A 25,557-nucleotide genomic window follows, 5' to 3' on the forward strand; every position below is an offset into this window, starting at 1 on the left:
CTACTTGGGGGTGATTTAGAGATTCGGGGGCAAGGGACACAAAGTTTAGCGTGATGCCGGGCGGAAGAGAGCAGGAAGGTTGGAGGAGGTACACTGCGCGGTGACAGGGTAGAGACGCATACCCAGATCTGCGCGGAAGGACGTTTCTAGAGGACGACCTGGTGGTGAGCAGCGTTCAAAGGGGAAAGAGTTGAGGACGGTGCCTAAATCTCGGAGACCGGACGGTGATACTAAAAACCAGGAGTTTGTGGGATACGAGCAGGAAAAGAGCAAAACAGGTTTTGTTTCGAGCAGGTTTCAGTTCAAAGTGCTGGATCATAAAAGAATTCCTTAAGGACACAGTTTGGGAAAACTTCTACAACTTTAATAAGTCTTATCCAGGCTCACTAAATAGAATTGTACGACCTATCGAACAGTGACGAAGCTTACATTCCAGTGGTCCAGAGACCAAGAAGTCCACATTCTCATTCACGGAGCCGGACTACGGCAGGTCAGGCTCACCCCCGTCTTTCATGCCGTCCTTGGCCCCTCTCTCCTGGGAAAGGAGACTCAGCTGCTTCCTTAGTTCTTCGATTTCTTTTTCTTGCTCCAGTATTTTCATCTGTAGAGTGAGATTAACCTGTCAAGAGAAAATTTTAAGTTCCATTAAAATGGCCTCTTCCATTTTAAATACACAGGCCTACCTCCCTTTGCCCGGTACGCCTCAATTCCAGGCCCCGCAGTTCGCGAAGCCGCACCAGCATTGGGTCTCCAAGGCTCTGTTACTAACTCGGCACCTCAGCCCACGGCGCATGTCGCCACCAGGGGCCAGCCATCACTTTCTCACGGCACACACCCAGGCCATGTGTGTAGCTGTGTTGCCTCTGTGTATCCTGACAACGTGGGACTGGCCAACAAAGATGGAAGAGCAGCAAGCTAAGGGAAAGCAAGGAGGCTGGTGGCGGCATCAAATTGCTCTGTGTGGTGTTAGAGAAGGAACGGCCGGCCGAGGGGGTGCTGCTCCTGCCGCCGGACACACGGGGTGTGCAGCCCCAGGACTGGGCGAAGAAGACTTAGCAGAAATGAGGAAAAGGACGACGATGTCCCAGAGAAACTGACACCAGTAAAATTCACACTGAAAGACCTCACAGAGGTCTCTCACAACTTTGAAAGTGCCAAGGATAAAACCTGGGCCGCTGCTCTAAGCTTAGAAAGGAGTGGACAGTTCACCAAGGCCTAGAAAAGACCCTCACTCTGTATCCTAGGTTCTATGGCGAGCTACGGGCAGGCGGTGTTCAAACTACTCTTGAGCACGTCAATTCTTAATTGCAGGGCACTAAATAAATAGTAGTTTTACCACTCGCTTCACTTCCACATACCTCTGCAACTGAATTTTTAATATTCTGAGAAACACTTTGGAAGGTCACAGGGCAGCCGTAACTTCCCATGGATTACTAAAATCCCCTTGCGGGGTCTGAGCTCAGCGTGGTCATTTTCACAGTCCTGTAATCAACGATCACGCAAACCAAAGACCGCGTGTCCACACAGGTTTTCTCTCTATAGGCATGTGGAGGCTGTTTGATAAAAAATTCTACGAGACAAACACCATAAATGCCAAATAACTATGGTCTCTAATAGCTAACTTAACTGGGAGTTAGAAAATCCCTCCCATAGCAGGAGATAGATTTAATCACTACATCTGCTGTTTCCAAAGACACTACACCTTCCTCTTTACCACTGTGCTAGTAAAATTCACGATTTTACCCGAAACTTAGCCTTAAACAGAAAATAAATCAGCGGGACAGTTACTACAAACAGCACCCAGACCAGTGTGCATCAGAATGACTTCAGGGGTCTGTTACACAAGGGCCATGGCCCCTTCTGCCCCCAGACTTCTCCCTTAATAGGCCAGGGCAGCTGAGAGGGCCTGAGAAGTCCATCTGGTCCCCAAGGATTTTATGCTGGTGGCCTGGCGACTACACTCGGAGGACCAGTGCATGTAACGCACTGTGGCTCACACACTGTGGAGGCACATCACTTGGGGATCTCATGAAATGCAGATTCTGATGTGGTAAGTTGGCCATGCTTACCCGCTTACTTGGACTATGAAGACTGTGCTTCTGGGAACTATGAGAATGAATTTAATTCCATAAACCTTACTCTAAGCTCAACTGTTCTTCATGAAACTGGATTCACAATTTAAATTCTAATTCAAGCTTCACGTTTTCCTCAGTATTTTCCTCAGGGCTCCCAACTGGCTAGGTCGGCGAAGCATGTGACTCCTGATCTCAGGACTATGGATTTAGGTATAAAAATTACTTTAAAAAAAAAAAAAAGAGGGGCACCTGGGTGGCTCAGTGGGTAAAAGCCCCTCCTTTCGGCTCAGGTCATGATCTCAGGGTCCTGGGATCGAGCCCCACATCGGGCTCTCTGCTCGGCAGGAAGCCTGTTTCCCCCTCTATCTCTGCCTACTTGTGATCTCTCTCTCTGTCAAATAAATAAAATCTTTAAAAAAAAAAATAGAAAGAAAGAAAAAATGTATGTACGTACATTTCCAGAATTTTGGAAAAGTTCGCTCTGCAGCAGCTGAACAGCAGACGGTCTCTGAGATGCGTTCCTTCTCGTTAAGTGCTGGATATACTTGGCTTGCATGGGACACCTCTTACTGAGGGATTCGGGTATCTGACCACTTCTTAAACCTGTTAGAACGTGTACTCGCTCCATTTCTGTTCCAAACGGCTGAAAGAGCTCTAGCAGGATCACACCCAAGCTATACATATCTGACTGGAAAAAGCAGGGGAGAGAGAATTTAGTGGTGAAACACAAAAAGAGACTAACATCTCCATTTCAGTGTACCACCCTCTCAAACACAAGAGGATTTCTAAGGACGATCAATTTACAGACCCTACAGTGCAGGGAACACAGTGGGTGAGCTTAACCCTCGAAGAGCCAAGTGTCTGCTGCCTAGAATCATGGCCCCGAGGGACAGCTGACTGGTACCATCACAATCCCCATCTCTTCAATATCAAGAAGGGGCATCCACAGGCACAAAGGCCAGTGGGGTTAGGGGCAGGGAGAACCCCAGCGCCCAGTCACTGCCGTACCAGTGACCCCCCAACACTCCCTGACCATCCCGGTGTGGAGCGGCCTGCCCGAGAGATGGGCGCTTACCCATGCTGGGCCGAGCTGCAGGGGCTGGTGTCCCCGAGGCCTGCTCCCCTCCCCTCTGCCTCCACACACAGCGAATCATTCTGGTAAAGCTGAAGACACTGCATCAAATCTGTGCTACTTTTCCTGAAATCGTTTTTCGAGGAAGGTCTTTACCAGGTAGGATTTGAGGAAGAACCATGGTCTTTTTCTGGCAGTTCACGCCCTGCCACTAAAAAAACTAAATGATTCATCAAAAGGAAGAAAACTTATTAGGCTGTTCTTTTGAGAAAAGGATTTCCTTTACCATTCCCTCAAGGAACAAAATGGATTAAAACTCTTCAGTATCTTCATTCCGCTTCAAAAGGAGGCAAGCGCCACACTTCCTGTTACATCAGTGAGCGTGTGTTTGTGGGAACAGAAGAAAGACAGGCAGAAACAGGCTTCTGGGAATTCTGGCTTCCTGACGTAAACTGTGACAAATAATTTAGGACACCCACAGATTTGGAGATGCAGTCAGATTCAGGTAAAAAGTGAGGTTTCCTGTTAGCGGCAGTGTGATGTAACAGACAACCTACCCTACTCTGTTTCCTCCAAACACACCTCAACACGAGACCTTCCACTGCACTTACAGTGCTTTTGTCACTAGGCCAGCAGAGCAAGCCCAGCCATGGGGGAAAGCAGCACATACTACCTTGGCATCATACTCGGATCCTTCCAGCTGCTCAGGCGAAGCATACAGGCAAGTACCCACTCTGGACGTGTGCGTGGGTGTCCCTATAATTTGAAAAGCCAAATATTAAACACTGCAGAGTCCCCACTGTCAATACTAAGGAACATGGACTCGAGCAGAGCACTATAGGGAACGATGGCTGTTTTTTGTCTTTACCTTACTTTTGAGATTACACTAAGTCTAAGAGTCTCTTTAAATACTGACGAGTTCAGTCCTGTTTCTTTTTTTCTCAAAGCAAGCAAGAAAGAAACGAGCAGAGAAGAAAAAAGAAAAGAAAAGAAAGCACCCGAATAAACTTACTGTTCCCATCCCTAGCGATCCAGTCTGCGTTCTTCTGTATGATGTCTGCGCAGGCCAGACCGAAGTCTCCTATTTTTACTTGCTGATCAGAGCCATGAAGAAAAATATTTCGGGGCTGTAAACAAACAGAACAACTCCTTGGTATTCTTAAAACAGTAAAAATGTGTAGATGTTAAAAGTTTTCAACTCAGGAGCAAGGAGCCCCTCAAAAATTAAAAATCAGAGCAGTGGTTCTAAAACTTGGCTGCACATTAGAATTACCAGGAGAGCTTTAAAAAAAAAGTCCCAACGTCCAAGCCATTCTGCAGACCAATATAATCAGAATCTTGTGGGTGGACACAGGCAGCAATATTATGTAAAAGTCCTCATGGTACTCCGAGTTTGAGAACCACTAACGCAGAGCACACCTTGTACACAAGCGCCCCCAGAGAAGCTTCTAGAAACAACTGTCCTCTCTAACAAGTCAAAGACTGATTTTCTTCAAATTTTTAATGAGAAAACTTTGGTATTTTTTTAAAAGCTCCTTGATGATTCTTTTATGTTTATATTTGATTTACTTCAAATTTTTAATAAGGAAACATCGGTATTTTTTAAAAGCTCCTCGATGATTCTTTTTTTTTTTTTTAAGATTTTATTTATTTATTTATTTGACAGACAGAGAGAGATCACAAGTAGGCAGAGAGGCAGGCAGAGAGAGAGAAGGAAGCAGGCTCCCTATTGAGCAGAGAGCTTGATGTGGGGCTCGATCCCAGGACCCTGGGATCATGACCTGAGCTGAAGGCAGAGGCTTTAACCCACTGAGCCACTCAGGCGCCCCTCGATGATTCTTTTATGTTTGCCAGGGTTGGGGGCAACTAGGTCACACTAGGAAAGGTATGCGTTTAGCACCATTTAAGCAACTGGGACAGACCCCAAACTTCTCCCAGTGGAAATAATCCTGTACCCATATTGGGGGAGGGGGAGTCTACACTCAAAACGAAAATATATTTACGTTAGTTAGGTTTTCTTACTTTAAATGTAGTTCATTTTAATTTTTTATTTTCATGTAAATTCCTCTTTTAGCTTTTTTTTTTTTAAAAACAACTAAATGGAAGAGAACACAGAAATAACCCTATGTCTAAGATAATAATTTGGGCACGTTTTTGTGATTGAGTCAAGTCCCAAAGACTGCTTCAGGGAGTGCCAGGGTGGCTCCTTCTTTGAAGCGTCTGCCTTCAGCTCAGGTCATGATCCCAGAGTGCCGGGATCAAGCACGACACAAGCTCCCCGCTCAGCTGAGAGCCCACTTCTCCCTCTGCCTGCCCCTCACCCCGCCAGTGCTCTAGCTCTCTCTCTAAAAAATAAATAAAATCTTAAACAAACAAAAAAACCCTCCTTCTGTTTGGCACTGTATGACCTGGGAACAAAGTTTGAAGAAGTTGGGTCTGAGATAAAAATGAATTGTGTTCACAGATCTGACTTTGGACAGTTCTAGAACAGTTCTAGAATGGAACTGAAGGGATCACAATGAGACTGAAATGGAACGATTCTGTCCTGTGTGTCCCCTGAACTTCCAGGTCCCCACTCTTAAGTTCTGCTCATGGGCAACATAACCAAGAGAGGCAGCAGGGAGCTGGTCGCCAGCGGTGCAGAGGCCCTGGAAGAAGGGCCGGCTGCCGCCCTCCACACCAGACTCCATGAGGCCATCCTGAGGGAGGACTGCACGACAATCCACATGCTTCTGAGAAGCCACCCCGTCAACCAGCCCATGACCATTCTGGCCAACCCCACGAGCCACCGACTGCTTCTGAACCAGGTACCCGCCGCTCTGCTCTGTCACTTGCAGGGGAAAGACACCACGCTTCAGAAGGCCCACAACCTAGCTGCCGTGAGCTCATTAAACCTCCCAGGCACCCCCACGTGCCGGTCGGTGGTGGGACAGTTTGCCTCCAGCACCCTCCACGCCCAGGGAGGGCTCTTCCAAGTCTGCGCACCCCTCTTCCCATTGCCACACATACGCTGATGTGAGAAAAGATGAGAATCCTTTTGGCTGGTGGACCATTAATGTCGTTCTCTCAAATATACCAGTGGTGATTACATCTGTATGAAGGAATTATTTTTCTTCTTTTTTTACATACGCTTTTTCATTTTTCTAAGTTTTTATAATGATTATTACCCTTAGATTTAATTTTTTTCCCCCCAAAAGTCCCTGTCTCCTTTACCCTGCCTTCCCATATCTTGCAGTCATGCCATAAAAGTCACTGCTTATTATAGATGCATTTTAAGAACCGGAATAAATAACCCCGCTAGTCACAGAAGACACGCTGTGCTATCTTTGAAACCCTGGAAATGCAGGTTTTACTGCTGATACTATGACTCTAGCAAAGTCTTTTTTTTTTTTTTTTTTAAGATTTTATTTATTTGACAGACAGATATCACAAGTAGGCAGAGAGGCAGGTAGAGAGAGACGGGGAAGCAGGCTCCCCGCTGAGCAGAGAGCCCAATGAGGGGTTCAATCCCAGGACCCTGAGATCATGACCTGAGCTGAAGGCAGAGGCTTAACCCACTGAGCCACCCAGGCGCCCCAACTTTGACAAAGTGTTAAAAAACACAAAACCTACTTTGTCAATCACCCTGTGGGTTAATTTAAGGACTAAGTGACTCAGTAGCAATCACCATTAATTTTACACTATGAGCTCTCCATGAGAATCAACTTCCAAAGCTTTATGTGATTTAGTTCTGTTGCATGGGTAAACATGCATTTCTGTAAAACACAGATTTTTTATCAGTCTCACTGGTTTGGGCTCTTTTCAAACACTCAAAAAGAAAATTTCAATGCATACACCAGAAAAATATTGACAGATGCTAAATACACTTACTTCCTCTGACACAGCAGGTGTACAGGACGACTGCTTCTCCCTGCACAGGCCTACGTGTAAAGTGCTCTGCTTTCTCCCCCAAAGCAGACGCAGTCCGTCCTCCCCATTCACCTGGCCGCCGAACACCGCAAGGCACAAAGTTTGCTCTGTTTGTTGGAAAACGGCGCTGACCCCGAAGTCAGGTAAGTGAACTCAACAGCGATCAGTTCTAAACGAGGAGACACATGATTTACATGTTCCTCTCCCTGGTCATGTCTGGATGCACCCATTCTTCGGGGTTATGGACTCCAAAATACCATGACCATGTCTTGAATGAACCAATCTCCTTACTGACTAGACGAGGTACTGGGAAAAACCGGTAGTGATGCAGGAACACAAGCCAGTCAGCCCACTTCAAGCGTTTAGCAGGGATGCTGCGGAAAATGCATGCAGTGCTGGCCACAGCCCTCAGGGAGCTAAAACCCTCAGTCAGGTATGGAAAATAAGTTAACAGAAACAGACAATGCATTTTCTTGTTAATTACCACCACCAGAAAGAACACTTCATCAAAGATGAGTTTATCTTGTGCACCAATAGTCTTCACCACCTAAACCAATGCCTGACACCAAGTACCAACAAAGAATCACATGGTATGAACACTATACGACTTCTTGCCCCCAGAACATTAACAGAAAGGAAAGCCCCAAATCCTCAGCATGCTCCAGAAGAGCCCGCTGGCCTGGCTGGCTGGAACCCTCACCCTGGCATGGCCCTGCCCAGCTCTGCAGACCCTCTCCCAGTCCGCCAGGGCTGGACGTCACCAACGCACCCCCTCCCCTACAGGGGCTCCTCTAGGCATCCTCTAGGGTGTTCCTACCTCTTAGAACTTTGCCCATTTGCAATACTGACCTAATTACTTCAATAACAGACGTTTCATGTCTGTCATGCTGGGCGGTCGAGCCCTACAAAGGGACTCGGTGATGGTTACCATTTCCCTAGCGTGGGGACTTCTGTTAAATAAATATACATAAACTAAAAATCAGTTTCAAACTTCAGCGAAGCAATCAGGTGTTTGTAACAAACTTTGCCTTTTCTCTGACAAAATAAAGGAATTCTGGAGGCAACCCTGAGATTTCAGTAGAGCACATGATGGCCATTGTAAAACCCTCATGGCACCTGAGCTCCCCTGAAATGCTGTTATATTCCAAGAAACCAATGCAGACTTACAAACACTTCTTTAAAGCAGGCGTGGGGAATCACTTTATTTATTATTTTTTTTTAAAGATTTTATTTATTTATTTGACAGAGATCACAAGTAGGCAGAGAGAGAGGAGGAAGCAGGCTCCCTGCTGAGCAGAGAGCCCGATGCAGGACTCGATCCCAGGACCCTGAGATCATGACCTGAGCTGAAGGCAGCGGCTTAACCCACTGAGCCACCCAAGCGCCCCTGGGGAATCACTTTAAACAAACATTGCCTTAGGTACTAATTCTTTGTGTAGAACCGTTTCCATATGAATACAGTGTAATCTGCCATCAATCACTATTCTAGGGACACGAGAGGCCTCACTGCACTTCACTTGATGCTGCTGCACTGGCCAATCACTTCTACCACGTGGACAAAACCAGGGAACAGAATCCAAAGGATCCTGACAGACATTCAGAGCAATGCTGTGCTGTGTCTCCGCATTCTGTGCGAACACGGAGCTCAGGTGAACGCTCGAGTGGACAACAGCAACAAACCTTCCCCCCTACACCTGGCCATAACCTACGGGACCTACCCGGTCCTCTCCATCTTGGCCCAAAATGGCGCCCATGTCAACGCTGCTAACGAATCCAGCCTGACACCCCTGCACATGGCTGCCGACATACTGAATAAGGAAATGATGGAGACACTGATCGCCTGTGGTGCCCACGTGAACTGCGCCGTGTCCTCCACGGGGAGCACGGCCCTCAAGCTGGCGGTGTGCACCGCATCGAGCAAAGCAGGCAGGCTGCTGGCCGCGGGGGTGGGCTGCATCCGTCTGCTGCTAATTCACGGAGCCAAAGTAAATGCCCAGGACCACGAAGGTCAAACAGCTATCCATGAGGCATGCTTTGGAGGCAGAGAGGCCATCATCAACCTCCTGCTCGAATTTGAAGCAAACGTTAACATATTAACGAGAAACGGGGAGTCTCCAATATACATGTACCTCCAGCGCAGCTCCAACATAAGGGACACGGGGCTCCTCGCCAGGCTTCTCTATCGCTCCTACCCTCTGAGACTGACCAATAACCAAGGAATTCTACCTGCAGGAATCATGCTACCAGAATTCCGCCTCTTAAGGGAAACCCTAATAAAGTTAGCTCAAAAACCCTTATCCCTAGAGGACATCTGTAAAAGACACATCAGAAATATTTACGGTGACAAATACAAACAACACTTAAAGCAACTTCTCCCAGTGAAGATCTGGAACTCTCTATATGGTTATTATGACTTAGCTTACCTCTTGAAATAGGACCTCAAAGTTTCACCAGCCACAGAATTTCAGGAACTCACACCCCATTCTCTGGCTAGACTCATACCCAGAAAACACTCGACTCATCATCGTGTACCTCCCAGAGGTACAAACTGGTTCTTAAACTTTTTTCAAAAAATAAAATGATTTGCACATTAACTTTTTGTTCCCAAATATTCCTTTAAAGGCATTTTCCACAATCTACTTCCTTTGTTCAAAAAGTAAACATATTAAAACTCTTCTGCCAAAGAAGTAAATATATTTTCTGTCCCTTGACAGTCTTTGGTGAATAAAAACTGGAATAATCATAGATTATTTTAAACAGCAGGAAAAAATTGCCCAGGTCAAATTTCCTTTATGTTACATAACTGTAGAAGCACATTTTACCTCTGAGGCTACAATAACATGAGGATTTTCATCAGCATTAAATACATTTAACATCATCTATTACATGAGCACCCAAAACACACTCACTACCCGAAAAACACTACTATTCTCTACAGAGAACGTCTGAATGCCCAAAGATCGCTGCCTTTAAATTAAATCTAGGGATGCCTGGGTGGCTCAGTTGGGTAAGCATCTGCCTTCAGCTGAAGTCATGATCCCAGGGTCCCAGGATGGAGCCCCGCATAGGGATCCCTGCTCAGCAGGGAGTCTGCTTCTCCCCCTGCCTGCAGCTCACTCACTGCTCTCTCTCTGACAAATAATAAAATCTTAAAAAAATAAAATAAATTGAACCTAGAGTTCTGGACTCACGGGATGATGATTTATATAAAAACAATGATACCCCCTAAGTAAATGAAAAGAGGGTAATTTCATTTAATTCATGAACCAACACCACATCCTCCCTGATACGAAGCACTTACCTTCAGATCTCTGTGTACAATTCCCATGTTATGTATGTAACATACACCTTCCACCAATTCTTGAAAAATTTTTGTTGCAACACTGGCCATGACGTAAGGACCTTGAAGGAAAAAAGGAACTTTTATTTTTCTTTTTACCCATTGCATTAACATCTAAATGTCAGATGGTTCTAAATCCGTTACCATAATTCAGATTTTCAACAAGGTCAACACTCCAAAATGGTTAAAAATCAGCAGGAAGGACCCCTCAGCTTGCAAAGAAACCATCACGAACTAGTGCCCTCATGAAGGGACTTGGTGTCACTAATGTCACCCGGAGCCCCTGTATTAATTACCTTGTAAACAACTCTCAGGCATAAGATGACTGGATAAAACTAGGGTCTAAATCTCCTTCAACCCGACACTCTGGGGTTGAGCACTAATAAATCTGGTGTCCTAAGCCTACTGCGGATTAAAGACATCATCACAAACTATGGAATCAGAAAAAAGATAAATCATGTTAACTCAAGGAGTGAGCTCCCATTATGCGGAAGATCTGAAATGTTCCATTTTCCAAAATGACTGACAAATGAAAACCAAAGTATGGGGGGAAGGGGGGATGGTTTAATTCATCTATTTTTTTTTTTTAAGATTTTATTTATTTGACAGAGATCACAAGTAGGCAGAGAGGCAGGCAGAGAGAGAGGGGGAAGCAGGCCCACTTACTATCACGCCCCTCACGCTGGAGCGGCAGCCTCCTGTCTACAGATGAAGCAGGGCTTTGGGATTCTCACAGCCATTCAGAACAACTACCTTCCTTTGGTCAGGTTCTCATTTTAACCCACCTAATACAGCCAAACAGCGGGCCCTTGTATAGGGCCTTTTACAGGTAAGAAGAGCTTCCATTCCCTCGGCAACGCATCCTCTGCCTTGAGCCCGTCAATCCCCACACCCCATCAAATGCGACGATCCACATTTCACGGCGGAGGAAACAGGCTGAGAGCACTTACCCGACCTGCCCCAAACCTCAGCGCCAGCGAGTGTGAGAGCCAGGATTCAAGCCTGGTTCTATCACGTATGGGTGGCTCAGTGGGTTAAGCCTCTGCCTTCAGCTCAGGTCATGATCTCAGGGTCCTGGGATCGAGCCCCGCATCAGGCTCTCTGCTCAGCAGGCAGCCTGCTTCCCCCTCTCTCTCTGCCTGGCTCTCTGCCTACTTGTGATCTCTCTCAAATAAATAAATAAATAAATTCTAAAAGACCTTTTCTACCCAAATCATTAACCTAAATTCTAGCACATAACTCCTTGGATATCCACAAACTATGTCTTCATCTCAGAGACAATTAACTTCCAAATACCTGGATGTTCTTGAAAACGGTGAAATAAGCACAATGGTTTGTTTCAAAAAGGTGATTCTGCCCCCCCCTCCCCCCAGTGTTAAGCCCCTGCAGGTAGTTCCTACATCAGAAGGCCTGCCCAGGGCCCCATCCCCCAGCCCACTGTCCCAGACCCACCAGTACTCACATGCAGACTCGTCCACACACTCCCGGCTCCTCTGGTTTCTCTCGACTATCCAGTCCCACAGCGAGAGCTCGCACAGCTGCATCTGGATGTGCAGCATCAGGTGGTACTGCACCTGGGGGACGACATGGCCGGCTCCCACCTGGGTACGACTTGCTCGCATTACGCATGCAGTCAACAGGTACTTGCCTCTGCCAGACCAAGCAGCGGGCCGTGTGGCTCAGGAAAGAGACGACAGACACACGTCTGCCCAAGAAGCCCAAAGTCAAGTGAAGGAGAGAGAGGAAGAAAGGAATACCTCAAACACTGCGTTAGGACGTGGGCAGGCAGGAAGAGACTTGGCTGCGGAGCGGGATGAGCTCCCAAGGAGGACACTGAGGCCCTCATGCAGAAAGCATCAGGCCTGCTCACCATACACACGGTTTCTAAAGCTCAGACACAGCACCAGAGAATGGCTGGGTGCCACCTGACTGCTCTCTGGGCACCTCAGAGTAGACGTGCGTTCTGGAGGCTTGCTATGTCCTTAAATAACTTGTCCAAAGAAAAGGCAAGCACCCACTTAAGCTCATGATAGACAGCGCATGCGTTTAGCAACCAAGGAAAGTTTCCCACAGGTACTGCGGAGAAATGGAACGGTTCTGGTGAACGGTCCCTCAAACTCAAGTCCTGTGTATTCAGGTGACTCTGTTCCAAGCTCTGTGTCTCATAAAAAGCACATGCATAGAGCCACATAACCCTGGGCAACAAGAATTAATTCTGCACGTGCGTACACAGACGGCATACACGGTTCTGGGATCCCAGCATGCCAGAGTATACGGAGGTTTGTTAGCGTTCAAGGTCCTTTTTAACACGAAGACTCCACACCGGTGAGAGTATGTGGCAGTCTCACCAGCCTACGGGAGTGATCCTCAATGAGAGTGGTCTGAAAAACAGACCTGATCTCCCCTCTCCTCTCTTAAAGTCACATTCCAAAATAGAGAAGGCCTTTGTGGCATAACTATATCTGCATAGCATGATATGAACACACGACAGAAACAGTGTGAACAATGTTTCCAACTCCAGGGGGCAAAAACTGGGAGGAATAGAAGTGCCCAGGAAAGGATCAGCAGGCATTAACTACGCAAAGGAGCGAAGACCCAACACAAGGGCCACAGGCTAGGGGAACTTGGGGAGGTGAAAGGGTGACAAAGGGAAGCCGGTGGGGGCGGGGGGGAGGCACGCAGTCAGCTGGGGTGAAAGGGAGGCCACATCTAGTCACGGGTCCTCCACACTACGACCATGGGTGAGTATCAAATCATCAGAAGATTCTGGGAAAGTGATCTACCTCTGTCTGCCCCAACAAACTTAAGTTTTCAGAAGATTCCCCAGTGGATGTGAAATTCTCTTCCAAGTCGGAATGATGCCTAAGTGGCAGCGGGTGTTCAACAATCGATCTGGAAGGCAAGTCCACCAAACCATTTCCTGGGAGCAAACTGGATGACTCGAGTTCACTGGTGTCCCTTGTGATTAAGTTGGTGCTGTAGTTCACCAATCTGTTATTCTGATTGTCAAGGCCAGATTCTCCTAAGGGCTTTTCTTTTTCTGATGTGAACTCGGCGAAAATAATAGATGAGCTGTTACTTTCATCATTTTGAACATACTGACTTCTGGAGGGGAAAAAAAATGGCAAAGATAAAAATCAAGGTAAAAAAAAGATGAAGAGTAACTCAGCTGTCCCTTCATGCCTACATATATCTCACTGGTAAACTGTGGAAGCCCCTGGCATCAGATCTCTCTAGCAACAATATTTATAGCTGAGAAGCAGCAGCCATTTAACATTTTGTAATGAAAACAAGCAAAAAGACAAAGAAAACCCAGGGCAGGTGAACGGTTATATCTAACGTGTCAAACTACACCAGTGCACATACCTGTTGTCCTCTTCGTTGGAGATCACCTCCAGAGATGGCAACGGAACAGAAACTCTATCTGCTAAAAAACAAATAAAAACCCACCTTCAAGCATCCTAGCTTGCTTATTCAAAGGCCTGGCACATTTTAGGAATGATAAAAACAGCCTTTCCACAACCACTACGACAACTACGCTGGGCCCTGAGCCGGTTGGGGTGGGGGTGGAAACTTTCTGTACAGGGCCGAGAGTAAGTGTTGTAGGATTTACAGGCCTTCCAGGACTGTGCAACTACTCGGTTCAGCTATGGCGGTACAACATCAGCCACAGACAACACAAGAATGAATGAGCCTGGGGCCCTAACACACTTTATTCATTGACATGAAATGTGAATTTCATATAACTTTAACACAAAGTATTCTTTCGATTCCTTTTAAACGATTTAAACATGGAAGAAAACACTCTCAGCTCGAAGGAGGCCCTGAACAGGAGAAGGCCAGGTTCGGCTCAGGGGCCACAGCCTACCAACCCCGCAGCGACACTATCTGCAATGGCTTACCTCGTGTTTGGGCCACATGAACATGCTCTATCCAAGCGGTATGATAGCCTACGATATTGGGATGCTGAAGGCCTGCCAGCACCTTCACCTCCCGAAGTACCTGAAGAGGAAACGCACTTAAATCGGGCTTTTACTGACAACTTATTCAATGTACATGGCATCAAATACTACTTGTTCCAGAGCAAAGCAATAAAAACACATCCAAACGAGAAATCTAAACTACGGTAAAATAATCGGAATATTTCTGAGAGAAGAAGGGAATTGTTACAGCAGCAAGTTCACGGACACATATCTAGTGCTTTCTACTTTTCATAGCCCAATATGTTCATTCTCTCATTTCATTCCTCCTAATGAGTCCAGTCCTGCTGTCACCACTGTGTCCAGGATAGGAGACCCAGGTGGCTTAGAGAGGGGCACCTGGGTGGCTCAGTCAGTTAAGCGTCCAATTCTTAGTATCAGCTCAAGTCATGATCTCAGGGTTGTGAGCTCGAGCCCCGCGCTGGGCTCCATGCTCAGCACGGAGCCTGCTTGGGATTCTCTCTCTCTCCCTATTCGCCTCCCCACCATGTACACACTTGCTCTCTCAAAAAAAAATTTTTTTTAATTAAAAATTAAGTCAAATAAAAATTTGGTTTTCATGTTAATTTTACTGTGACCCATTTTAGTGAACTTAGCAATCCACAACACCTAGTATTTGCCATAACTCTTTCAAAAGGATCTAAATACCCCATTATTCAAAAATAAATACACTTAAAAAGAGCATACCTTCATGCAATCTGTTTTAGTTGCACCATTAATCAGGATTTTTTTAATTGCATAATACTGACCATCTAATTTATTCCTGACCTAAAAAGTAGAGGAAAAGAGAAAATATATTTGTGCCATTAAATTCAACTGAATAAAGCAAGTTATTCTAACCTGAGCTTAGGATCCAAACTAGCTCAAGAGATAAATTTAAGCAAAAGACAAGTGTCTTTACTATGTTTAGGAAAGTCGGCCACAGTCAGCTAGATTAGAAGCTTCCAAACTGCACTGAGACTTTGACTCCTAGAGACTCGAGGTCTGAAAAATGGAAATGCTAGCAAAAGAACCACAGGAGGCCCAAAATACAAAAGCACAGCTTTCTTCCGTGATACCTTTTTAAGTAAATTAATGCAGTTTCCAGAATCTGCCTAAACCACCAATGTGGTTAGAAAAAGTTAAAGCCTGCCCACTTCCCTAGAGATGACAAATCTTAGTGAAAAGTACACACACATGATTTCTAGGGACTTCCCTTAGAGCACTTTAAATAATAATCATGAGAACAACTCAAAATACATTTGCTCAGAGTAGGAGGTCAAAACAGATTTGTGGAAAACAACCTTGTACACTCTTCCGTATCCGCCTTTTCCTAAGATGGCAAGCTCTTCAAATTCATTTAGGTAACGTGAAGTCTGGGCTTCAAAGGCTATTTCCCTGGACCTAGAAGTGAAATACAAACAACCAATCAATATTAAAACATGAAAGAACCAGGTGCCCAGGATAGTTCACACTCGCTGTATCACTAACCTGCCCAACCTTACTGATCACTGAATTACGATAATTTGAAAAAATGAGCGAAAACAAAATTTCTCATGCTCTAGGAAGAAAATTCTTTGCTAAGTAAATCAACATGTAACAAAGACAACAAGGGGAAGAATCAAGAGATGGCAAAGGGATCGCTAATCAAGTATGTTACCAGTAACTAGTATTCCAATTAGAAACTATAGTGTTTTAAAGCAGGAATACTGACGACTAATGGGCAACAGTTGATTAGCTAAGCTCAACAATAAATTTACTTAATTTTCTTAATGAAAAATGTCTTAATGAGTTATAGATTTTAAACTAGCATTTCCTACAAAGAGCCAAAACTCAATGTTGTTCCCCCGACAAAGACTATGTATCAGAGCTCTGAATTAACGGTGGGGCTTACTTTGGAAAATAGTGTGGCGATTCCTTAAGAAATTAAAAATAGAGCTACCCTATGACCCTGCAATTGCACTACTGGGTATCTACCCCAAAGATACAGAAGTAGTGAAAAGAAGGGCCCTCTGTACCCCAATGTTCATAGCAGCAATGACCACAGTCACCAAACTGTGGGAAGAGCCAAAACGCCTTTCAACAGACAAATGGATAAAGAAGATATGGCCCATATATACAATGGAATATTATGCCTCCACCAGAAATAATGAATACCCCAACTTTTTCAACATGGATGGGACTGGGGATTATGCTGAGTGAAATAAGTCAAGCAGAGACAGTCAATTATCTTATGGTTTTACTTACTTGTGGAGCATAAGGAATAACACGGAGGACAATGGGTCAAAGAGAGGAGAAGAGAGTTGGGGGAAATTGGAGTTGGAGACAAACCATGAAAGACTGTGGATTCCAGAAACAAACTGAGGGTTTTGTAGGGGAGGGGGGTGAGCGGTTAGGTGAGCGTGGCGGTGGGAATTAAGGAGGGCACGTATTGCATGGAGCACTGGGTATGGTGCATAAAGAATGAATACTGAAACATTGAAAAAATTAAATTAAAAAACAAAAAACGGTGGTGCTTATGGAATCCACACAGAATGGGGGAGGGAGGGCATAAGGGAAAGAGAAGTAAAGCAAATCTTGGAGCAGTCATTAATTTCTGAAAATAAAGCTTTTAACTTTGATAAACTACCCTAACTACATTATTTTTAACTTCAAAATTAGTTTCTAATGAATTCAGGATCAGTTCCTAATCTTAATTTCTTTCAGACATTTTACTCTTCACACAATCACATAAGTATTTGACACATACCTGATCTTCTGGATATGAGAATTATCCTCACAAGGATCCTAAAATCAGAAAATTACTTTAAAAAGCATTTTAAGCAAATTTCATGGAATGAGGAGTCTAACAAAATTCAAGGTCACACTAATAGTCCCAAATGTTCACACAGTATTTAAAAAAAAGAAAAACACTCTGGCTTTTTCAATATCACCTAGGCATTTACAATTGAAAACATTTCTGTCTTAACCAAAGATCACTACTAAAAAAAAGCTATAGTCTTGCCATCCACTGCTAAGGCTGAGAACTCACCAAGGAGCTCTATCAGCAAATAATTCTGACTTCACCTTCAAAACAGAAGCAGGAATGGCCCACTTCTCACATCTCCACTGCTACTACCCCTCCAAGCTACTACTACCTCCTGGCTGTTTGACCACCTGTCCCCCCCGCTTCTGCCTCTGCCTCCCTCCATCCATTCCTAACATCGAAACTGCGGTGGCCCATTAAAATGTAAGTCAGATCACGTCACTCCTCAGCTCAGAATCCTATAACCTTCCTACTTTGCTCTGAGTAAAAAAAACCAAAGACGTTAAAATGCTTTCAGGATCCCTGTCTGTCTGTCTGACTGTCCTCCCCGACCCTCCTTGCCCGACCTCTCCCATACTCTCCCCTTGCTTATGCTACTCCGGCCATATGGCTGCCACTCAGCTTCCCAAAAACGCCGAGCACAAGGCCACCTCGGGATGGCTGATCCTCTGCCCAGAACATTCTTCCTCCAGGCAGGGGCATGGCTCATGCTCTTACCTGCAGCTAGCTCCCGACCTCAGTCACTGGCCACCCAGTATACAACCCATACATTTTCTAAGCCCTTTCACTGCTTTCGATTTTCCCATTAATGCTTACCACCATGCTACAACCCCTTTCTTTTTATGTATTTTTATTATGTTTCTATTGCTGACTGCCCCCTCAGCAGAACATAAGCTTAGACAAAAAAAAAAAAAAAAAGAAAAAAGAAAAGAACATAAGCCCCCATGAGGGCAGGTGTTTTGTCTTTTGTCTGTTTTCCTCGCTGCTGGAATCCCAACACCTATAAGCCTAACACATGGGTAGTCATTTGTACATATTTACTGAATAAACAAATTAATATTTTTATAAACCTGTATTGTAACTAGGATTCCACAATGCTTTAAAATACAGTTCTGAAATTAAAATGCTTCTGTCATACACAAAGCTTGTATTTTAATGCTTACCTGACGAACTCTCTCTTTGGCAGACCTCATTAAATGGGTAATGGCTCTGTTGTGGTGTAGTCTCAGTGAGCTAAACTCATCGCTACAGGTGAAAGAAGACAGCAGCCCCATTTTGATAAAGGTCTGGCAAAGCACTAGAAGAAGAATATGGAAAACTATTATCAGAAAGGCCATCAATAAAATGGCAATTTTAAAGAGACTACAGAATAATAATAGCCTCTATTTAAAAAAAGAAAGACAAACGTTGGGGCACGTGGGGGGCTCAGTCTGTTAAGCGTCTGCCTTCTGCTCAAATCATGATCCCAGGGTCCTGGGATCGAGTCCCACATAGGGCTCCTTGCTCAGCAGGGAGCCTGCTTCTCCCTCTCCCTCTGGCCCCCACCATGCTCTCTCTCTCAAATAAATAAAATCTTAAAAAAAGAAACCTCTGTAAGAAAAAAGTTATGTTTATACACATTATAATTTGGAGATGAACCCTCTAATAGAGAAGGAACAACTGGCACTGTCCCTGATAGGAACATATCTAGAATTAGCTACTGGATACTGAGCAGTCATCTGTTCACCACGCCTGGTCAGCTGGTAAAGCATGGAGCTCTGTTTTTAAAAAAGCAAGAAAAAATGTAAACTTACTAGTCTCCTGACATTCACATACATCAACTTCTGCTGCCAGGCAACAAAGAACAAAGGCAAGAGGCAAAACGTGATTAGAATGGACAACAACAGTGAGTTATTGTTTTCGATGATGGACTGATTATCTCTAACCAACAAACAGCACATACAAGATGTGCACAAACAAAACACTAGGGCAAAGTTAAGTCTGAAGTCACAACACCAGGCTCCTCGGAAAAAGAAGTTTCTCTTCTTCTGCAGAAGTTTCTGCAGAAGTGCTTGGCTTTTACTTATTCAAGGAATACAGTAAATATAAAAATGCGTTCAAGAAATTCAAATATTAATACATATTTCAAATGCTTCTATACCAGCTGCTTTCTCAGACCCACAACGTAGCATTTTTACAAGGTATACTCAGTTTTTTTTTTAAGTTTTTTTTTTTAATTTGACAGAGAGAGAGAGATCATAAGTAGGCAGAGAGGCAGGCAGAGAGAAAGGGGGAAGCAGGCTCCCCGCCAAGCAGAGAGCCCGATGCGGGACTCAATCCCAGGACCCCAAGATCATGAGCTGAGCCGAAGGCAGAGGCCCAACCCACTAAGCCACCCAGGCACCCCACAGAAGATTTTTTTCTTACTAACATTTAAACACCTGTCGTGATCGGAGCGGGTCTGGCTCGTGCACATGGCTCAAGTGGTCCAGCAAAGAGACAAGCAAGAGTTGGTTTGCAACCGCAAAAGGGAAAGTCGGCTGCTGCAGGGGTCCTTTTAACACCTGCAGTTCCGCAGGGACGTCGGATTCTAAAAGTTAAAAGAGGGGAAAAATGTTAATAAACGGGAAACATATCTCATAATGACAAAACAGCATCTTCTAATTAACGAAACACAAACTGTTTCCATTGAAGGAAATAAAACACAGAACAGGAGTTAACCCGAGTGGGGTTAATCGGGACAGACTTGAAGCTGAGTGTCAAGTTGGGACTCTGGAAGTTGGAAGATTAGCTAAGGGATGCCGTCGCGGGGCGGGTGAAAGCTGACGGAGGAATGGTGTGGGCCAAGGTAGAAATAAATAAATGAGTAAGTAAACATCCAAGTGAACAAGAGGGAACAGGATGGCTTCCTTTCTTCGAGAGGACAGCCCAGGTGCCGGCATAGCGAAGGAAGTATGGCAGCACCAAGGGGGTGAGGAAGGCAGCATGGGAACCATGAAGGGCCCCGTGTGCTGCCAACCGGTCCACATGCACAGCCTCAAATCCTCACAGACCCGTGGAAGGAAGTGTCACCGCTCTCGCTTTACAGATGAGGACCCTGACCTCACAGAGCGGTTAAGGAACCTGCAAGCAGACAGACTGACAGGACATCCAAGCCCATCTTCCTTCCACCAGACAAGACCAAGCAGATGGACAAGCTGGCGCTTCCGGCTGAAGGTTATAAGCTCTAGTTTACTGTTTATTTCATGTGTTACTGAATCAACCACAAACAGCACAAAGGAACAATGTTTGAGAAAACTGTGCTGGAAACATGGAACGGGTAGACAGGAAGAGACAGGGGCGAGGCAACGAGAGCCTTGTAAAGCTCGTGTCATAAATTCAGATCCAGTACACAGATCTGCACTACACATGACAAGAGAAAGAAACGGCCGTAAAACTTATATAGAGCTCTGACAATAAAATGAAGCATAATTAAAACTCAACTAGGTTTAACGGTAACTTGTAACTAATGACATACATACTAAAATAACTGTGGTTCCAGAACTTGCCATCAGGTTGGTAACCACTCCAAGCCTGGAATTATTATGGTATTATTATGGGCACAGAAAAGGAGACATTTTTAATCACAGCATGTTAAAAGTGTTTATAACCTTCAGCAATACATGTATCATAGAATTCAAAATGGGCAAAGCCTTGACTGAGCACTTCCAAGCACTTCCAATACTTTTATGAAAGTATTTACAGAGCACAACAAGTATGTTCTATAAGATGTTCGGTGTAACACTGTTTTTGGAATACTGGAAGGCTGCTAAGCTATATACATATAGGAGATTAGACCGCTATTGGAAATGATGGTGTATAAAAAGATAATCATGGGGACGCCTGGGTGGCTCAGAGGGTTAAGTGTCTGTCTTCAGCCCAGGTCATGATCGGGGGTTTTGGGATCGAGCCCCGCACCATCAGGCTCCCTGCTCAGCGGGAAGCCTGCTTCTTCCTCTGCCACTCACTCCCCCTGCTTGTGTTCCCTCTCTTGTTGTCTCACCCCCTGTCAAATAAATGAATAAAAAAATAAAAAATAAATTTTAAAAATTAAAAAATGATAGTAATAATGAAGGTGTGGCTAGATAGTTTCATACAAACCAACACCACCTCTCCAGTCATCATTTTACCAAAATGTATCAAAACTTCTGGGGCAAAAAAAAAAAAAAAAAAACTTCTGGGGCAGGGGGGAAAAGCCCAGGTGACTCCTTTGGCTAAGTATCCGCTTTCAGCTCGGGTCGCGATCCCAGGGTCCTGAGATGGAAGCCCTGCATGGGGCTCCTTGCTCAGCAGGGAAGCAGGCTCCTGCTTCTCTCTCAGCCTGCCACTCCCCGCTGGCTCGCGCTCTCTCTCTCTCTCTCTCTCTTTCTCTAAGTAAATAAATAAAATCTTAAAAAAAAACAAAAAAACTTTTTTTTAAATGTATTTCTTTAAGCCAACAAATCCTACTTCCGTAGATGTAGTCTGAGGAAATAATCAGATATCAACAAAGACTTGTGTACAGGTGTCAAACCCACTATTAATTCTAATGATAAAAGAGAAACTTATTTTCCAACAACAGGGCAAAGATTGAAATGATAACACAAAATGTGTGGTCTTCGTGTTTTTGAAGGCTAATTTCTCACAAGAAAATGCTAATATAACATCATATTTAAGAAGCAGAACATAAAAGATTTATCATACGCCTATCCTCACAATTTAAAAGTATATTTCAGGGGCGCCTGGGTGGCTCAGTGGGTTGGGCCGCTGCCTTTGGCTTGGGTCGTGATCTCGGGGTCCTGGGATCGAGTCCCACATGGGGCTCTCTGCTCAGCGGGGAGCCTGCTTCCCTCTCTCTCTCTCTCTGCCTGCCTCTCCATCTACTTGTGATCTCTCTTTGTCAAGTAAATAAATAAAATTTTTAAAAAAGTATATTTCATAACTATATAAACATATAGAATAAAACAAAACAGAAAATCTCTGCCCCCTCGGTTTCCAATTATAGATCCACAGAATTTGTAAAAGAAATGACACTAGTGAACATGCTATTTTTCAATCTGCCTGTTTGATCCTTGGTATCTAGGAATCTACCTGGCTTACAGCAGTTCAAATTAATATTTGCAAATGAACACACCAAATTGTTAACAGCCAGCTCTCTGGAATGTGAGCACAGGTAACTTTTCCCTTTTTTATTTCCTTAAGTTTTTCCAAATGATTCCTCTAAATTTTTATCTTATTTGGACAAACTCAGAAATCTTTAATCCAGGGGCGCTTGGGAGGCTCAGTCATTAAGCATCTGCCTTCGGCCCGGGTCATGATCTTAAGGTAGTGGGATTGAGCCCCACATCGGGCTCCCTGCTCAGCGGGGAGCCTGCCTCTCCCTCTCCAGCTTCCCCTGCTTGTATTCCCTCTCTCAGTGTCTCTGTCAAATAAATAAAATCTTAAAAAAGAAAGAAAGAAAGAAATCTTTAATCCATTTGTGGTATCTTTGACAAAGATTATTAAATGCAAAACTCAGTGAATAAATTTTCACTGGCTATGCTAAAACATAAACAGTAATCTCTGGGTGATGAGATTATGGCTTTTAAATTTCCTTCTTTGGGCTTTTCTATAATTTCACCATACTCGGTAATGTGAAAAAAAAATTTTTTTTAATATACTGAATTGTCAACAGTGATGAGATTAGGGATTGGAGGGTTTTCTGCTTCTATGCTCTCACTTTCCTGTGTTCTACAATGAGGAAATCCTTTTTTTTTTTTTTTTAAGGTTTTATTTGTCAGAGAGAGAGCAAGAGAGCGAGCACAGCAGGGCAAACAGCAGGCAGAGGCAGAAGCACGCTCCCTGCAGAGCAAGGAACCTGATGAGGGGCTGGATCCCAGGATCCTGAGATCATGACCTGAGCCGAAGGCAAACACTCAACCGACTGAGCCACCCAGGCGCCCCTGAAAATCCTACTTTTTAATAAGGAAAAAAAAAAACGATCAGAGTCAAATGAACCAAGTACACCAAGAAAATGGCAACTTGAAAAAAGAGCAGCACACAAATACTCAAACACAGGAAGGAGTAAAACCGTAAGGAAATGAAGGCGAAAGCTGAGAGCTTCCCGTTTCGCTCCTGATCAAGTAGTAGAGGAAGAGTCAAGAGGCTAATAGGAAAGACGAGGTCAAGCCTTGTTACAAAAGAAAGAGAAATGAGATGAGATCCTAGGTGAATTAAGAGTTCTAGACTTCGGCCAACTATGAGGGGAGTAGACAAAACAGGAAAGGGACCACCTACTTCAGGCTCCTCAGGAAAATAATGATCTGAAATAAATGGTCCATTATTAAGTAAGAGAGGAACGTGGAGGGTTAATCCGAGTAAAAATCTGAAACACTTCTGTCAGATGAAAGAAATAAAAACCAGAGAGTCTGGCAATGGGTTTACTGTTGCTCTCCTGCTGCATGCTATTCCAGGGGTGGGTGGGGGCAGAGGGGGAACATAGTAACTTTGATCAAAGTTGCTCCCTACATAATAGACTAAAGAACACAGGTTTTAGAGTGACATCTAAAAGTATCTAGGTTTTGAATTTTCTGACTCTACCCTAACCTGGCAGAGTGACCCTCTCACATGATACTGGTGACTTCAAGAAATCACGTAACTGCTCTGATTCTACGTCTTCTAAAAACGAAACTACGTTTTTTTCATAGACCTTACTTCTCACATAAAAAGATAAATTACGTTGGATATTCTGAGCCTCTTTGGAAGAAAAGCCAATATGTAAACACAAGAGTATTATTAATAACCTAGCAGAAGGAAATTTTTCAAAGCTTATCTATGATCACTCCCTTCCAGAATAATCTTTCCTTTGCAGACAACCTTATCACAATGTGACAGCAAAGACAGACTTTTGCATGTTTACAGCTGAGGCTTTTCCTTTGACATAACACTTCCTGTATTGCTGAGCTGCCATAGTACATTGGGTTACGTGTGAAAAAAATCAGTTCATTAAAAAACAGTTCTCTTAAAAAAAAAAAAACAGTTCTCTTAGGGGCGCCTGGGTGGTTCAGTGGGTTATGCCTCTGCCTTCCGCTCATGTCATGATGTCGGGGTCCTGGGATGGAGCCCCCCATCAGGGTCTCTGCTCAGCGTAGAGCCTGCTTCCCCCTCTCTCTCTGCCTGCCTCTCTGCCTACTTGTGATCTGTCGAATAAATAAATAAATCTTGAAAAAAATTTTAAAAAACAGTTCTCTTAAAACCGTCCTGTCAATGTACTTAAATTACCATCACAGTCTGTTTTTGACCCCCTTTAGAGTAAAAAATTATAGACAGTATTATGGGTGAAGATCGGAGGACTTAAGGAATAAATTAACATTTTCAAATCCGTTTCCAGCTGCAAATCCACTGTATGTGAATACTTGTTTCATGTTTCAACTGAGCGTGTATTCCTTGTAGTCATCCTCTTCAAAGCACCATAAAGTAAAAACCTCCCTGAATCAGTATTATTCAATCTTGAGAGCACCATTTGGCTTTAAAAACTGCCAAAACAACCGGCAGTAATGCAAGACCCTATAAAATCTGAATAAAATACTGGATACTTTAAACTGGCTGGAGTTCATGATCTAAGTACCCTTCACTTTATGCAGAATAACTTGCCTGACTTAACGTCGTCATCTCCTAGTAACCAAAAGCCTCAAAAAAAAAAAAAAGGATTAAAAAACTTGGGCATTTCTTTTCTTTAAACCGACCCACCATGAGAAGTCTTTAGCTCCCCCCATCAGTGAAGCAAAAAGCAAGAGAAGCTACAAACTTTAAAACACGGAACCCGAACGGTTAGGCGTGTAAGGTCTGCAAAGCCCCCTTCTAGAAATATACAAACCGCAGGGCTCGGAGCTGGAAAACGGCCTCTGGGAAATCTGAGCCCGTCCGGAGCCGAATCCGCAGAGGAAACCGCGGAACAGAAACGTCAACAAACTAGCAGGTCGCCGACACTCCTTGCAATAAATGTTTACCTGACGCAGACCGCCCTCCCGCCCCCCCCCCTTACTGCACCGCTGGGCCGCCGGTTCGAGCCCGGATCCCGCCGAATTCGCCCCGGAGCCGGGCCGATGCTCGTTGCGCCCTGCTCCCCCGGGAATTAAGGTGGACGGGTGCAAGGGGACGGCCGCCGCGGCATTTCAGGTCCCTCACCATCATACTTGGGGTCCGAGCCGTCGGCCGGGAACTCGATGGCGGGCGGCGCAGGCACAGCCCCCGCCCCGTCGCCCTCCGCCTCGCGCTCCCGGGTCCCGGAGCTGCCTCCCAGCATCGCCCGCCGCGCGCGGGCCGCAGCCCAGCCCGCCCGTCCGCCGGCCAGCGAGCTCAGCCACCACCTCCCTCCCAGTCAGTGGAACCTGCCACCGGATCCGGAAGTAGCTCCTCAC

The 25,557-nt window shown here is 44.8% G+C and overlaps 2 protein-coding genes across 3 annotated transcripts; one reads left to right on the forward strand and one right to left on the reverse strand.

The window, feature by feature from the left end:
- Positions 1–342: 342 nt before the first annotated feature.
- Positions 343–25,557, reverse strand: EIF2AK1 (eukaryotic translation initiation factor 2 alpha kinase 1). 2 transcript variants are annotated; one of them, XM_045075120.1, is made up of 15 exons: positions 25,325–25,557; positions 19,572–19,730; positions 18,325–18,458; positions 17,105–17,142; positions 15,660–15,759; positions 15,064–15,144; positions 14,299–14,398; positions 13,763–13,823; positions 13,180–13,501; positions 11,859–11,970; positions 10,358–10,458; positions 4,160–4,274; positions 3,821–3,903; positions 2,530–2,763; positions 343–619 (listed from the first exon to the last, which is right to left on the reverse strand). In XM_045075120.1, exons 1-15 carry the CDS (start codon positions 25,440–25,442, stop codon positions 482–484), a joined length of 1,896 nt encoding a protein of 631 aa, XP_044931055.1. In that variant the 5' UTR covers positions 25,443–25,557; the 3' UTR covers positions 343–481. The 2 variants fall into 2 exon arrangements, with proteins under 2 accessions (XP_044931055.1, XP_012902507.2); XM_013047053.2 differs by lacking the exon at positions 25,325–25,557 and adding an exon at positions 25,014–25,309.
- On the forward strand, positions 5,238–9,744 carry ANKRD61 (ankyrin repeat domain 61). The gene is made up of 3 exons (XM_004774968.3): positions 5,238–5,954; positions 7,102–7,199; positions 8,546–9,744. The coding sequence occupies exons 1-3, from the start codon at positions 5,739–5,741 to the stop codon at positions 9,489–9,491; spliced, it is 1,260 nt and encodes a 419-aa protein (XP_004775025.1). The 5' UTR covers positions 5,238–5,738; the 3' UTR covers positions 9,492–9,744.

This window comes from Mustela putorius, unplaced genomic scaffold, assembly GCF_011764305.1.
Source record: "Mustela putorius furo isolate JIRA1106 unplaced genomic scaffold, ASM1176430v1.1 tig00000139_pilon_pilon_pilon, whole genome shotgun sequence".
NCBI lineage: Eukaryota > Metazoa > Chordata > Mammalia > Carnivora > Mustelidae > Mustela > Mustela putorius.

Excerpts from the sequence above, each read along its gene's own strand:
- ANKRD61 (XM_004774968.3), top strand. The coding sequence starts at position 5,739 with ATGGGCAACATAACCAAGAGAGGCAGCAGGGAGCTGGTCGCCAGCGGT. Across the intron at positions 5,955-7,101 it reads ACCGACTGCTTCTGAACCAG|CAGACGCAGTCCGTCCTCCC; the intron begins GTACCCGCCGCT and ends TCTCCCCCAAAG. Across the intron at positions 7,200-8,545 it reads GGCGCTGACCCCGAAGTCAG|GGACACGAGAGGCCTCACTG; the intron begins GTAAGTGAACTC and ends TCACTATTCTAG.
- EIF2AK1 (XM_045075120.1), bottom strand. The coding sequence starts at position 25,442 with ATGCTGGGAGGCAGCTCCGGGACCCGGGAGCGCGAGGCGGAGGGCGAC. Across the intron at positions 19,731-25,324 it reads CTCGGACCCCAAGTATGATG|AATCCGACGTCCCTGCGGAA; the intron begins GTGAGGGACCTG and ends TTTAACTTTTAG. Across the intron at positions 3,904-4,159 it reads GATCGCTAGGGATGGGAACA|GGACACCCACGCACACGTCC; the intron begins GTAAGTTTATTC and ends TTCAAATTATAG.